At 39.5% G+C, this 14,950-nt stretch overlaps 1 protein-coding gene across 2 annotated transcripts in view; it reads right to left on the reverse strand.

The window, feature by feature from the left end:
- Positions 1 to 14,950, reverse strand: part of LOC124794115 — a 157,103-nt gene that overhangs the window by 57,068 nt on the left and 85,085 nt on the right. For both annotated transcript variants that reach the window (XM_047258073.1, XM_047258074.1), the window contains one exon: positions 8,954 to 9,129. In XM_047258073.1, coding sequence (XP_047114029.1) covers positions 8,954 to 9,129 — 176 coding nt within the window. The remainder of the gene's footprint in view (positions 1 to 8,953; positions 9,130 to 14,950) is intronic.

The following is a 14,950-nucleotide window of genomic DNA, read 5'->3' on the forward strand; positions in this document are numbered from 1 at the left end:
TTATCAACAAGGTTGAGGTTACGGATATGAAAGTAGCTAGGATGATTGCAGGTACTAGTAGATGGGAACAATGGCAGATGGGTGTCCACAATGAGGAAATCAGAGAAAAACTGGGAATGAACTCTATAGATGTAGCAGTCAGGGCGAACAGGCTTAGATGGTGGGGTCATGTTACACGCATGGGAGAAGCAAGGTTACCCGAGAGACTCATGGGTTCAGCAGTAGAGGGTAGGAGGAGTCGGGGCAGACCAAGGAGAAGGTACCTGGATTCGGTTAAGAATGATTTTGAAGTAATAGGTTTAACATCAGAAGAGGCACCAATGTTAGCACTGAATAGGGGATCATGGAGGAATTTTATAAGGGGGGCTATGCTCCAGACTGAACTCTGAAAGGCATAATCAGTCTTAAATGATGATGATGATGAATAAGAAATACAGAAATATTATTGGACCTGCTTTTAAAAGATACATATGGCAAGGGCAAAGGCACTGACATTTGACGTAAAAGACTGAACAGAGTACTTCTGGAGTACATAAATACGATGACCTGAACGAAATCATAACACAGTTACAATTGTTCACAGCGTTGGTCGCAGCAGGGAATAAAGGTGATGTGAACGGAATCATATCTGTCAATTCAGAGCTTTGAGAAAGATGTGTCGTTAAGTACCTGCAAGTAAGCCATTCCCACACAGGTATGTCATAATACAAGATCTGAATGATTTATGGCATACAGTCATATTAGGATAGTGGATCCCCACAAGCAGAAATTTAATGTAGATGATTTAGTACGTATTATAAAATACAAACCAATTACTTATCGAATTGGTCAAAGACATATTCACAGTTTCTGAGGTGCAGCGCACAAATCCAACAACTTACATCTTAAAGGACAGCAAAGGTGAAGACGTTGCAGGCCGTTTTTACACAGACGAATTACAGAAAAGCTCTTAACCACATGTGTTTCTGGTGGAGTGTGTTATAAAGTGTCGAAGGAACAAGGCTTTAGCCAAGTGGCTGGGCTTCCCATCAAAGAACAACAGCTGGGTGAACATTCACGATTTGGTATAACATAAACAGGACACATGAACCTCAAACCATGCAGAAGTGTAACGTGAATACTAGGAAGCACGTCAGAGAAGGTAGAAGTTTCTCAATAAATTACACATTGAATTGCATATCCCTGGATACAACTACTGTGGAAATGGAACGAAGCTGGAAAAGCATTTAGTATTTGCATAATGCACACAGTGACTCGCTGCTGTGTTGGGAGCATCTAGTCTTAAGAAATGGTTCCATCCCCAAGCTGATGACAACGCTGGGGAATAAGCAGAGATGCACTCTACACTACAGAAACTTCCAGTATTGTCACAGGTTGGGGATGAGACTTATTAGAAGTACTCGTGGCATTGATGTTAATTCCGAAACATTTGATTATTGAAAAAGATTATAGTAAATTAATTGATAATCAAGTTTTTGGCAAAAGCATGGAGAACGTTAAAACCCACCACGAAATTCATTTAGTTTACTGTTGGGATGGGTGTACAGAGTTAAGTGTTTATATCGCCAGGCCAAATTTTAAGCAGGCCACAATCTTCAATAAAGGACTAGTCGCTGTGGAGATGGCTAACATTTAAGTAGAGTTCACGGAGCCTGTCTATATTGGTTTGTATATTTTGGACCTCTCCAAATTCAACATGTACCTAATCCCCTACATGTTTGCAAACCAAATTTTGCTCACCCCAAGCTTCTTTATACAGATACAGACAGTTCCATGTACTGGGTGAAAGTCTGCGATCAATATGAAGTAACTACTTACAATTCCAAGGAATTCGACTTGTCTCGATATATAACCTATAATGCTTACAGCATAGCATCACGGAAGAAGAAGTTTTTCAGCCTGATGAAAGACGAGGTCAATGACTCGCCTATTGTGTGGTTTGTGGGCTTCAGATCCAAAATGTATGTGCACAGTAAAGACGCAGGCGCCACCCAAAGGGCTAAGGAAGTGCATTGTACAGTATTCTCTGAATGGTGATGATGATGTCATTACCTGAGTGCCGGACGTTACTGGCATCAGCAATTCTGGGAAAGCTGACGCTGATGTTATCATTCCAGGAATGCTAGTTTCCCTGTTTCCATACCAGGAGTGACAATCAACTGGGAATGGGTTTTTCATAAACTATTGACCTGTCTTGTCCTCAGTTGCTAGTTTAATATGCAGTTATTACTACACTGTTTCAGGATTCTGTCCCAATTTTAACTACATTACATTTTTAGTGAGATGAATCTTTGTAAACTCTGCTGTGTTTTGTCAGAAGAAGCAAATTTTAAGATGGCAACAAGAGGTATATAGGGAAAGAAAAGAAAGGTTAACAAGTCAAGCGAAAATAAATCGCTGCTTTTGTACCACTTTCAGTGGAATTCTGTAACCCAGTGTGTACTTAATAATCAGTAGCTGGTACTAAAGCTTATCAAAGTATTTTATTTCTATACAGAAAGCTCTGAGAAAAACGAAAGCACTTCATAGTATGCACTGCACTATATATTTGCTTCTATCTCCACTCACAGCGAACTCCTAAACTGTTTCACCACAAAGAAATTCTCATGTGTTAAGGATACAGAGTACTTACAAATGGCGCAAAAATCGAATTTTTTGTGACTTCATTAAATTCTATAGTCTTTCCTGATTACATTGATATATATACATTATAGGGTTTCAAATGAAAAATTAACTATATATACCAAATTTTAAAGTTACGGTCTTGTATGTCGCCAATCCCTCTTTATTTCTGTTACAGAAACCAGTATTATTTCGAAAAGAACTGTGAACTTTCTGTTTCCAGCGATTATACGTATGATACGTTGTATATTTTGGTAACAGTCACAGTCCAACATAACATTCGCGACACATCGCCTGGATTTTGTTGCCTTACTGCGCCAGCAACGCGCCAAGCGGCCAGTAAGTTAAAATGTTGAGTTCGGCGCGATCGTGAAAGCGAAAGCGAATAGTGGTTGTTTATTTTGGTTTGTACAATGGTTTTTACAAAAGGGAGCGTAGCGTAGCGGAATAAATTGCAGCAATAACAAGAAGAAGATACCACATCTGACTTTTTTTAGGTTTCCTAAGGACCCTGAGAGGTATATACCATCATGTTACTAAACTGCATCGTCAGGATTCGCTTGCCAATTACATTTTTATTGATGATAAATGTTTCGTTTTAGGAGTAGAAAGTGGCTAGTGAATAGGAGAGGAGAAGATCTTATGAAAAATGACCCTGTTTAGCCTTATAATAATGTTAAGTTTTTTCTGCTACGTGTCGAAGAAAACCAGTTCATGAATGCAGACAATAATAGTAATAAACAACATTGTTTGACATTCCAAATACGCCGCCTCAACTGACAATGAAGAGGAAACTGCCGCAAAGTTCGACAGTCCGTCTAAAGCTGTAAGACATTCCTATGGCACAAAAGCAGCCAGTTCAACTCTCCATATACCACTGCAAGATTCATCTGAATCGTCAACACAGACCTGCTTTGTCGATGAAGTGGTAACATTAAGTGCAGTTATTCATGTTCAGAAAAAGCGTGTGGAGTATCAGAATGTGCAGATCGCTACACTTCGTGCAAAACTGTTATGGGACAAGGAAAGTGCCTATCATTTTAAGTGCAGACAGCAACAGAAACTGTATCAGAAGGATCAAGTGAAGAACGACAAACAAATTTTGAAAACTATAGGAACCCAATATTTAAAAAAAAGATGCCCTTGGCTTGTTGGTAAACCAGATAGGCATGACATCTACAAGATGGAGAGACAAAACTAAGCTGTTTGCTCTATATTTATTATATTACAGCACTCAGGCATAAAGATTTTGTCAGAATGTTTTAGGTTTCCATCAGTGTGTACATTACATAGGTATGTGGAAGGCGTACGAATAAAATGTGGGATAAGTGGCAATATGTTCCACCTTTTAAAGCAGAAGGTACAGCATTTCTCCAATACTGATAAACTAGTGCATATGTCACTGGGTGAAGTCTCTAACGGCAAATTTAACGTATGTCAACACTTCTGGCAGACCCAGTGTTATTGGCTCCGAGGACTTGGGGTTTACACTCAGTACATTTCTCCCACTATTTGGCAGTTGCTCGTCCACCTTACAATAATATAAAGATGAAGGTCGTATTTGTGGCAACAGGTGACAATGACTAAAACACAGAAGGCCCATGGAACGACAAACGTGGCGTCGATCCCTTTTGCATGTAGAGGTACATGTCTGTGCTTATGTGTGAATCTATGTGTTTCTATTCCGTTGATATCAACGTGCTAAGCTGCAGTTCTATCCAACATCACAAGTGTTTCTTGGCGAATGTATTGTAACTTGCCACTGGATTCATGAGTTTTATCCCTGTTTGTACTTACTTTAGAATCATTTTTAGAAACATCTGTCTTCTGATATTACACAAACTCTTGGAGGCAAAAAATAATTCAAATATTTCTTTAATCACGTAGGAAAGGGATGCAAAACAAACACTATGCTTAAGACGCATCTGAAGTTCTCCTTTCTTGCCGCTTGGAGCGCTATTGTCGTTCCAGCTGTCAAACGGTAACAACTTCTGCAGCAATGAGTGTCGCGACTGTTATGGTAGACTCTGGTAACAGTGCAGATTTCTAGTGTCTGTAAATGATTATCTTTGCTAGAATTTACTTTTATTTTGCTGAAGCAGTTCGTTCACATGTTACTGAATGTTTGTTGCCCAAGTGCTACATATATTTGTGGAAGTACATATCCTTTAGTGTGCAATAGATACGAACTATGTGACGCGTCAAGAAATTCAATAAAAGGAAATTCCATGGTAACCAGTTCACAAACAAAGCAAGCCACACTTTTGAAAGTAACCTATGTATCAGTTCTTCAGGGAAGAAACTCCCACATGGCACACCTCATGGCGATTCAAATTTTTGTGTTAACAGTGACACTGTTTGTAGTGGATTTGTTGTTGTTGATGTGCGCATCTTATCTGCTTTGATAAAGGAAGTGGCGAAATGTAAACAATGTGATGGTGTAGGCTGTTTGGAAATAACTGAACAAGAAAGTGGCAGGAAGGATTTAGTGTCAAAATTAGTTGTTCTGCGTAGATCCTGCAGTAAATCTACCTTGAAAATGACTTCGAACATGGTGCAGAATTCATAAGATGTGAATTTGAAGTTAGTGTATGCAATGCATGCAGCAGGAAAAGGAAAAAAGGCTGCTAAAACGTTTTGTGGTTTGATGGACTTTCCTCCTTGTCCCAGTAGGTTCAGCAAGTATATAAAAATACTATTAGTTGCCTTGAAGATTGTGTCTAGATGTACAACTTCTCTGGAGAATGGAAAAGTTGTTGATGTTAAGTGCTTATCTAAGTACTGCCACGCCCGCCATGGTAATACTGAGGGACATATTGAACGTCAGTGTTCTAAGAATTATGATGGTTACAGTGGAGGTATGGAGTGTGATGGAGCTCTAAAAATATTTCAGAAGTTGGTGCCCATTTATAACACTAGATACACGAAATACCTAGGCGATAGGGATTCTAAAGCTTTCAGTAAAATTAATGAGGTCAATGTTTATGGTGATACCTTGGTAACAAAACTAGAGTGTTGTGGACATGTGCAATAGATGATGGGTGCTAGATTGAGGAAACTAAGAAGAGAAATGAATGGAATGTTGCTATCTGAAGGAAAATCTCTGTCTGGCTGAGCCAGATTGACAGAAACTGAAATAGACCTTCTTCAGAGTTGTTATGGACTGGCCATTACACGAACTGCACCTCAGAATGACGTTAAAGCAATGATAAAAGCTGTATGGGCCACCTAATTTCATACGTTGTCCACAGATGACCACCTTGTTCACAGACTTTGCCAGAAAGTAGCAGATTCTTGATGTGGTTACCAAAAAGCAAAAGAAAGTGGTCAAATATGTCATCATAAGCGTTCTCTTCCTGAGCCTGTTATGAATGAAATAAAACCAATTTTAGAGAACTGAGTGACCCTGTTTTGCTTAGTAAATGTCTTCATGGGGGCACTCAGAATACAAATGAAAATTTCAACCATTGCATATGGGAAAGATTACCCAAGAATGTTTTTGGGGGACTAAATACATTAAAAGTTGGTCTACTACATGCAGTGATATGTTTCAATGATGGAGTGATAGGAATGTTGGAATACCTGAGAAATTTAGGCATAAAATGTGGCTCTAATATGGAAGATCAATTGCTCCCATGTGACAGACAGTAGGTGCATGAAGCTGAAAGATTCGCTCATCATGTTACCAAAGAAGCAAGAAGTGCTAAAAGGAATGCCAAGAGGAAGCTTGAAGATGAATAAATGCTGCAGGATGAAGACTATGCTTCAGGAATGTTGTGAGACACAGTTTAATTGGACTCATGTCTTCATTCGTAATTTCCTACAAGTTGTATTTTTCAGAATTCAGGTACAAATAATGCCTAAAGTTTATATATCATTGCTCTAATTTTTTTCTGTAACTTGCAATAGTTCATACTTATGAAGTAGACCTAATAAATTAAATTATAGAAAAAATAACATTTTTTATTAGGAAAAGTTATAAAAATTAAAACATAAGATGTGACATATTTTTATCCTTATAATATACATAATATGTAGGATTAAAAAGGTCTAGTACCTCAGCCATCATGTCATGCATATCTGGTAAAAATTTGGTCTCCTTCAAATGTATAACATTGGATTGAATGGTACCGCAATTTGAGGAAGCATTTTGGATAAAATTGCATCTGTTTCTTTGTAATATTTTAATAACCCTAAGCAGGTTCAAAACTATTCAAAATACTTCTAATTTGTTTATAAAGTGTGCTGCGTTACCTGATATCAACAAAAATCTGTAAAACATATACATATAAACAATTCCTGATAGAAATAGGTGTTGATTTTTATATAATATTGAGCCAGAAAAGTACCCTGTATCCTTAAAGATATTATCTAGTTTTATCTTGATGAACAGTTACAATTGGCTCATAAAAGGAATTAACCACGTTTTTATAAGAGAATTATTTTCCTTTTTTCGTCTCTGGAATAGAAATTCTTCTTGAAACAATATGTTTTTTTAGCTCTGAAGCTGCAATCACTCTGACGACACACAGAATCCTGTCGACTACTCCTATAGCATGTCGAGTGTTCTCGATTGAAATGCACACAATATGATATGTAATTTCAGTTCTAGCGAAAGTGCTTCATGCATTATACTATCTTTGTTCCTTATCGCATAATGAACTCTATTTAGAAGAAACGTGAACAGTTCTGGTGACATTCTAAGATAATTAAAAGAACTTCTTGGGTCTTCCATTACAAATTATTTCAGCAAGGATGCTGAGCAACCGAGCTGACGTCTCTTCTTCATCCAGCCACGAATCGAAACTGTTTCTTATTTTATTTTTTTATATTTTTTTTTTCATGCAGCGATTCCACGCAGCTAGCTTTAACTTCCATCACAACTCGAGCGATACGCAGCTGCCAAAACTTTCATTTCAGACACGACTCAGGAACCCACATAAGGCCGACACTGAAGTGTATACTGGTTGCGCCGTGTCTACAGTAAAATACGAAACCATTGGCGTGCAGCTCATTCCACGCAACGAGCGGGGCAACCCAATGTCGTCGTGTAAACGAGGCTTAAGCTACGGACCACTATCATGTCGCATAGAATCTACATACTCTCGAGCTATCGGACGCCACGTGTCTTCCGCGTGACTCACATTGCACGTCAAATCTGAATAGGCATGATGCGAGGCGCTACGCCTCAGAGTCACAATGCTCATGTGAGTGGACATCGATTGTCATCATTTTGAACCAAATTGTTGGCAACGAAGCGCGTTGCAGAAACTAACGCATATGCTTTTGAGATTCTTACTGTATTTGCAAAATAAAGAACTTCCGCGAGCGTTAAAATTCGATAACTGTACAGAACCCGTTTCTTTATAACTGTTGACGAACATGCTCTAAACTCAGTACAACAGCACCCGCCAACTCTAGTAGCTATTGGAAAGCTTTCCACTGCCTTACCAACCACAATCCTCTCCAAACGACCCACAACAATCAATAGAATCTAAGTAAAACTTTTCGCCTCCTACATCCAAGACACTCACCTTACCTGTCAAGGCTAACTCGACCACCCCTTGGCTCCATATGCCCGATACTGGGGAGACATGCCTTGTCCTGTCGTTCACAACTACCGGTATTTAGGCTCCATGGTATTGTACGAACAGTTTTTAAAACACCCATCACAGCGGAAGATATAAAAACCATGGAAACCCGTCCCCACCTTTCTGCCGACATCCTCCCATTTTCTGTTTAGTCTTCGTCGCTTCTTAGGATCCCCCTTAGTTTATTGGGATTAATAGGACTTGTAAACCCTCTTCCTTTATGCCATTATCTGCGCTAGAGGCACTATTACATGGAATTAGCTGGATTTCTCGTGGTAGCTACTATATTTTTTGTGCTGTGCGCTTAGTTTAGTGCGGTAGTATTATGGTCACTACATGCTGCCTTTACGGGTCAGGCACCACAGATTTTTCCAAGTTATTGTTTCCATAAATTATGAAAATTTAGATAGTGTCTGGGAACAATGGTATTTTTTCCAGTCAAAGTAGTAACACCGTTCATTGTAGTGAAATGCTCTGCTCATCTGCTGCGTAATATGTGTCACATTTTAAGATAAAAGAAAACCCAAAAACTGAAAACCAAACGAACTCCAATACCTTTATAAATGATTAGTGGCTGGAACCATCCCCTTCACTATTATCAGCCACATTTTTTTACTCCACCTTGAATTAAATGATCTCAGTATTTTGCATGAAAGTAAAGACTACATTCCTGGGAAAAAGTGAAATAAACACTCAAAAATCATACTGAGTTCGAAAAAAGTTTGTACACCGGCTTTTACCTGAGTACATAGTTGCCAGGTCTGTCCTTGTCAACTTCCACCGTGTAGTTCGCTATGTTCTCGCTGACGGATTGCATATCGTGTACCAAACCACTTAATTTCGTGTGCAGCATGTCTCTCACACGTTCCATGTTCTTAATCCACACATGGAGACGCTGATTGCTCGTATGGTTACCCTGCAACACACGAAAAATGGTTAAAATTACTTGTATAGTATTCAGAAGCCAATCTTACCTTACACTTATAGGTATCGGTATTATATAACATTAATATTACTGTCAGCAGGCCGGCCGAAATGGCCGCGCGGTTCTGGCGCTGCAGTCTGGAACCGCGAGACCGCTACGGTCGCAGGTTCGAATCCTGCCTCGGGCATGGATGTGTGTGATGTCCTTAGGTTAGTTAGGTTTAACTAGTTCTAAGTTCTAGGGGACTAATGACCTCAGCAGTTGAGTCCCATAGTGCTCAGAGCCATTTGAACCATTTGAACCATTGTCAGCAGCAACAAAAACATTAACGCAATGTAGGTGTGTAGCGACATCTTATCAAACACACAAAATGCTCAACCTATAACACCATCTACATCTACATCTACATCCATACTCCGCAAGCCACCTGACGGTGTGTGGAGGAGGGTACCTTGAGTACCTCTATCGGTTCTCCCCTCTATTCCAGTCTCGTATTGTTCGTGGAAAGAAGGATTGTCGGTATGCTTCTGTGTGGGCTCTAATCTCTCTGATTTTATCCTCATGGTCTCTTCGAGAGATATACGTAGACGGAGCAATATACTGCTTCATTCTTCGGTGAAGGTATGTTCTCGAAACTTCAACAAAAGCCCGTACCGAGCTACTGAGCGTCTCTCCTGCAGAGTCTTCCACTGGAGTTTATCTATCATCTCCGTAACACTGTCGCGATTACTAAACGATCCTGTAACGAAGCGCGCTGCTCTCCGTTGGATCTTCTCTATCTCTTCTATCAACCCTATCTGGTACGGATCCCACACTGCTGAGCAGTATTCAAGCAGTGGGCGAACAAGCGTACTGTAATCTATTTCCTTTGTTTTCGGATTGCATTTCTTTAGGATTCTTCCAATGAATCTGTCTGGCATCTGCTTTACCAACGATCAACTTTATATGATCATTCCATTTTAAATCACTTCAAATGCGTACTCCCAGATAATTTATGCAATTAACTGCTTCCAGTTGCTGACCTGGTATATTGTAGCTAAATGATGAGGGATCTTTCTTTCTATGTATTCGCAGCACATTACATTTGTCTACACTGAGATTCAATTGCCATTCCCTACACCATGCGTCAATTCCCTGCAGATCCTTCTGCATTTCAGTACAATTTTCCAATGTTAAAACCTCTCGATATACCACAGCATCATCCGCAAAAAGCCTCAGTGAACTTCCGATGTCATCCACAAGGTCATTTATGTATATTGTGAATAGCAACGGTCCTACGGCACTCCCCTGCGGCACACCTGAAATCACTCTTACTTAGGAAGACTTCTCTCCATTGAGAATGACAAGCTGCGTTCTGTTATCTAGGAACTCTTCAATCCAATCACACAATTGGTCTGATAGTCCATATGCTCTTACTTTGTTCATTAAACGACTGTGGGGAACTGTATCGAACGCCTTGCGGAAGTCAAGAAACACGGCATCTACCTGTGAACCCGTGTCTATGGCCCTCTGAGTCTCGTGGACGAATAGCGCGAGCTGAGTTTTACACGACCGTCTTTTCGAAACCCATGCTGATTCCTACAGAGTAGATTTCTAGACTCCAGAAAAGTCATTATACTCGAACATAATACGTGTTCCAAAATTCTACAACTGATCGACGTTAGAGATATATGTCTATAGTTCTGCACATCTGTTCGACGTCCCTTCTTGAAAACTGGGATGATCTGTGCCCTTTTCCAATCCTTTGGAACGCTACGCTCTTCTAGAGACCTACGGTACACCGCTGCAAGAAGGGGGGCAAGTTCCTTCGCGTACTCTGTGCAAAATCGAACTGGTATCGCATCAGGTCCAGCGGCCTTTCCTCTTTTGAGCGGTTTTAATTGTTTCTCTATCCCTCTGTCGTCTATTTCGATATGTACCATTTTGTCATCTGTGCGACAATCTAGAGAAGGAACTACTGTGCAGTCTTCCTCTGTGAAACAGCTTTGGAAAAAGACATTTAGTATTTCGGCCTTTAGTCTGTCATCCTCTGTTTCAGTACCATTTTGGTCACAGAGTGTCTGGACATTTTGTTTTGATCCGCCTACCGCGTTGACATAAGACCAAAATTTCTTAGGATTTTCTGCCAAGTCGGTACATAGAACTTTACTTTCGAATTCATTGAACGCCTCTCGCATAGCCCTCCTCACACTACATTTCGCTTCGCGTAATTTTTGTTTGTCTGCAAGGCTTTGGCTATGCTTATGTTTGCTGTGAAGTTCCCTTTGCTTCCGCAGCAGTTTTCTAACTCGGTTGTTGTACCACGGTGGTTCTTTTCCATCTCTTACGATCTTGCTTGGCACATACTCATCTAACGCATATTGTACGATGGTTTTGAACTTTGTCCACAACACTATCTGTACTTGAGACAAAACTTTTGTGTGGAGCCGTCAGGTACACTGTAATCTGCTTTTTGTCACTTTTTCTAAACAGAAAAATCTTCCTACCTTTTTTAATGTTTCTATTTACGGCTGAAATCATCGCTGCAGTAACCGCTTTATGATCGCTGATTCCCTGTTCTGCGTTAACTGTTTCAAATAGTTCGGGTCTGTTTGTCACCAGAAGGTCTAATATGTTATCGCCACGAGTCGGTTCTCTGTTTAACTGCTCAAGGTAATTTTCAGATAAACCACTTCAAAAAATAAGAGAGCAGGAGATACTTGTTGGTTGCTACAATACAAATGTTTGAAAGCATGAATGAGTGCTCTCACGACACTTAATGATCTTAGTGCATTGTTTGGAAGTTATCAGTCTTTCGGCAATTTCATTTGCACGGAGAACAGAAGAAACTGCAAGTAAGTTATTGCTACAGATCCGCGAGAAAGCTAGGAACTTCTGTGGTATTCTCTGGCACTGAATGAGTCTACTGATCTCTCGAGTACCTCACAACTTCTCGTGTTCATTCGGGGTGTCATGTTAGACTTTTAGGTATCCGTTTGCAGCATTCATGGCACATGAACGGGAAAAGACTTTTGCAACCACTGCAATAACATTCCAAAACTATAACGTTGAGTGGAACCAGCTTCAAAATGTTGCAGTTGATGGAGGTACACACCTGGCTGGACTGGGGAAGGGTGTAGTGGAGCAGATCAGGACTCAGTCGGACGATTTCCAAATTCTGTACGCTCTTTTGGTTCCATGCAACGTACATCAGCGACCACTCTGTGGGAAAGACTTAGATATTTCTTGTGTACTGAAACCAGTCGTTTCCGCTGTGAACTTCATTCGGGGACATGCACTCAGTCACAGACAGCTCCAGGACTTTCTTGAAGGAAATGATTCAGAATTGTGTGACTTGACTTATTAGACAGCAGTATGAGTATAAACCAAAATGAGGAATGAAGTTAAGGTCTGTAGGATATATAGTTTACAAAGAATAAAGTTCTCCACTAAGGAGGTTTTAGAATAACAAATAATAGAATAGGCAGCAAACAGTATTAACTGGACTATGGAAACAGAGACTATGCAGCCGTGATTGCAAGAAGTAGAGGCATGCGAATGTTAATATTAAATAGGGTATAGAGACTGAGCAGCCCAGAGGGACAGGGTAGTTTCAATTTTAAGGATGTGATCAGTTTCTTTTGTGTATATGTGTGAATAGTCCCGAGCGCCTGATACTCGCAAGTAGTAAATGAATCATGTACTTATATGCAGAGACAAAGAAAAAGTGTAAGTAAACATAAAGAAAATTCAATATTCAGTAGGTCGAAATATTTCAGTACAAAAGTTAAGCGGATAAAATCAACAGAGCTGATATTTATGTTCATTTTTTGGAGAAAACTTGGTTTCCAGCTTGACGATACTGATAGAAGAATGTAGCGGAATTATTCTGGCAAAGGAGCAAGAGAGAATAAATTCAGACATGTTCTCGTCTTTATCTCTTTGTCCGGGGTATGGGCGGATTTTTACATTGTCCTCCTTTTTCGCAACGTTGACTTTAAGAAAATTATTTTTGCAATTCTTCCCGTTCCGTTGCTCTTTCATTAAATACTGTAAGTACAGTGGCGGCAGGACCGTTGCTTTTATGGGTCTTTCCACTACTGACCATGGATCGATCCGTAGCCGATTGCAAATATCGATTATTTAAAAATTCTGCTCCATATATTCAGTTCCGGATTGACATTGTATTGGCTTGGCATTATAGATTTCATATCCTGTTTTCACTACTCGTGTGTGAATATGATTTGCTGTTTATTGCGACCGAGTGAGTTTTATAAAATATATGGCAATGCCTAAACGCAAGCGTAGAGTCTCAGATTCCTTTTTTACCAGTATCCTACCTTCAAGAAAGTGAGAACTGAATTCGAAGTAGACTGTTAAATATGTGGAGCTGGAACTTATGTCTGAGTGGCCAATAAAGGTAAGAAATAACTCGACAGAATGTTTTATTGTCATGGTTTTATTTCATGGTTTCTTAGTCATTCAGTTTATTTATAATCGGAAAACTAAGAGAAATTAACGATAAAATTCTCCAGTTCTGCAAAGCATACGTAAACATCATTTAATTTATTTAAATGTTATAAACGAAATGCATGTCACTGTGTCACTGAAATATTTTAAATTTCTTGCACTAGGTGGCCAAGATCTCGAACATCATATTACCACTGAGAAAAATAAAAAAATCTTCAGCGTTGCCGTTTAATATCTAGTACAGACACATTTTTCAGCAACAGCAGTCTACTTCTCCTTTAAATCACCTAGTTCGGGCTGGAGAAGGAGCACTAGCATTCCATAACGTTAGGCGTAATTTTAGCTCTAGGTCAATGGATTGCACGCCAAAATTGAATGAAGACATTTATTTTGATTCAGATGTTGCTAGAAAGGTCTCCTCAGCCAGAAGAAAAACTCGAAGAATTATAAATAAAGTAATTGCTCCTCATGCCTTGAATGCCACCATGGAAGCTTTGAGTGTCATATCTTGTTTTGGTGTCTCGTCTAATGAAAGTGTCCATGGCAATATAAAAAGTTCCCCACTCTTATTCAGTACTTTGACTATAAGCTTAGTGGTTTAAAAACAAAACTAATTGAGCTTAAACCTATTCCAAATGAAATATCCGAGACTGGTGCACAGTATGTTACAGAAACAATACAACATGTGGGTATTGCTAATAAGTATGCATCATTTACCAGTGATAATGTTAACACAAACTCTGGGTGTGTAAATCACAAGGAAGGCAACAATATATACGGCAGATTAAAGACATCTTTGAACAGTAAGAATTTGAAGGGTGTGGGATGTCCGGCTCACATAATGCAACTCAGCAGGGAGCTGACGGTCTTTCTGTTGATTTGGAGCGTGGCATTGTTAAAATTCGTAATTATTTCTCTATTTACACTGTTAGAAAGGAATAGTTACAATTTTACTGTGAATTTGTGGAGGTAAATTACAAACAGGTCCTGTCTCTTGCGAAAACTAGGTGGTTGCCTCTTACCGCAGGTACTGAAAGGGTACTGAAAACGTATCCTGCTCTGATATCTTACTTTCTGTCTGAAAGAAAGCCACCAAAGGTTTTGTTTCAGTTTTTTTGAGAGTAGGTCTTGTGAAGCCTACTCATGGCGTTTGTATTCCTTAATGTCTGTTTTCAGTTCAAATATTCTGCAGTCAGAAAAGGAGGACAATTCTGTGCTTGAAGAGGTTGAAATTTTAGATTCCGTGTGTAAGGTGTTTGAGGACCAATTAAATGAAAATTGCGTAGAGATTAAACAGAAGCTAGAAATTGGATCAGAAGAAGGCTTTTATAAAGAAGTTAAACTTGTTATGGAAGAAGCTATG

Source organism: Schistocerca piceifrons, chromosome 1, assembly GCF_021461385.2.
Source record: "Schistocerca piceifrons isolate TAMUIC-IGC-003096 chromosome 1, iqSchPice1.1, whole genome shotgun sequence".
NCBI classification, from domain to species: Eukaryota; Metazoa; Arthropoda; class Insecta; order Orthoptera; family Acrididae; genus Schistocerca; species Schistocerca piceifrons.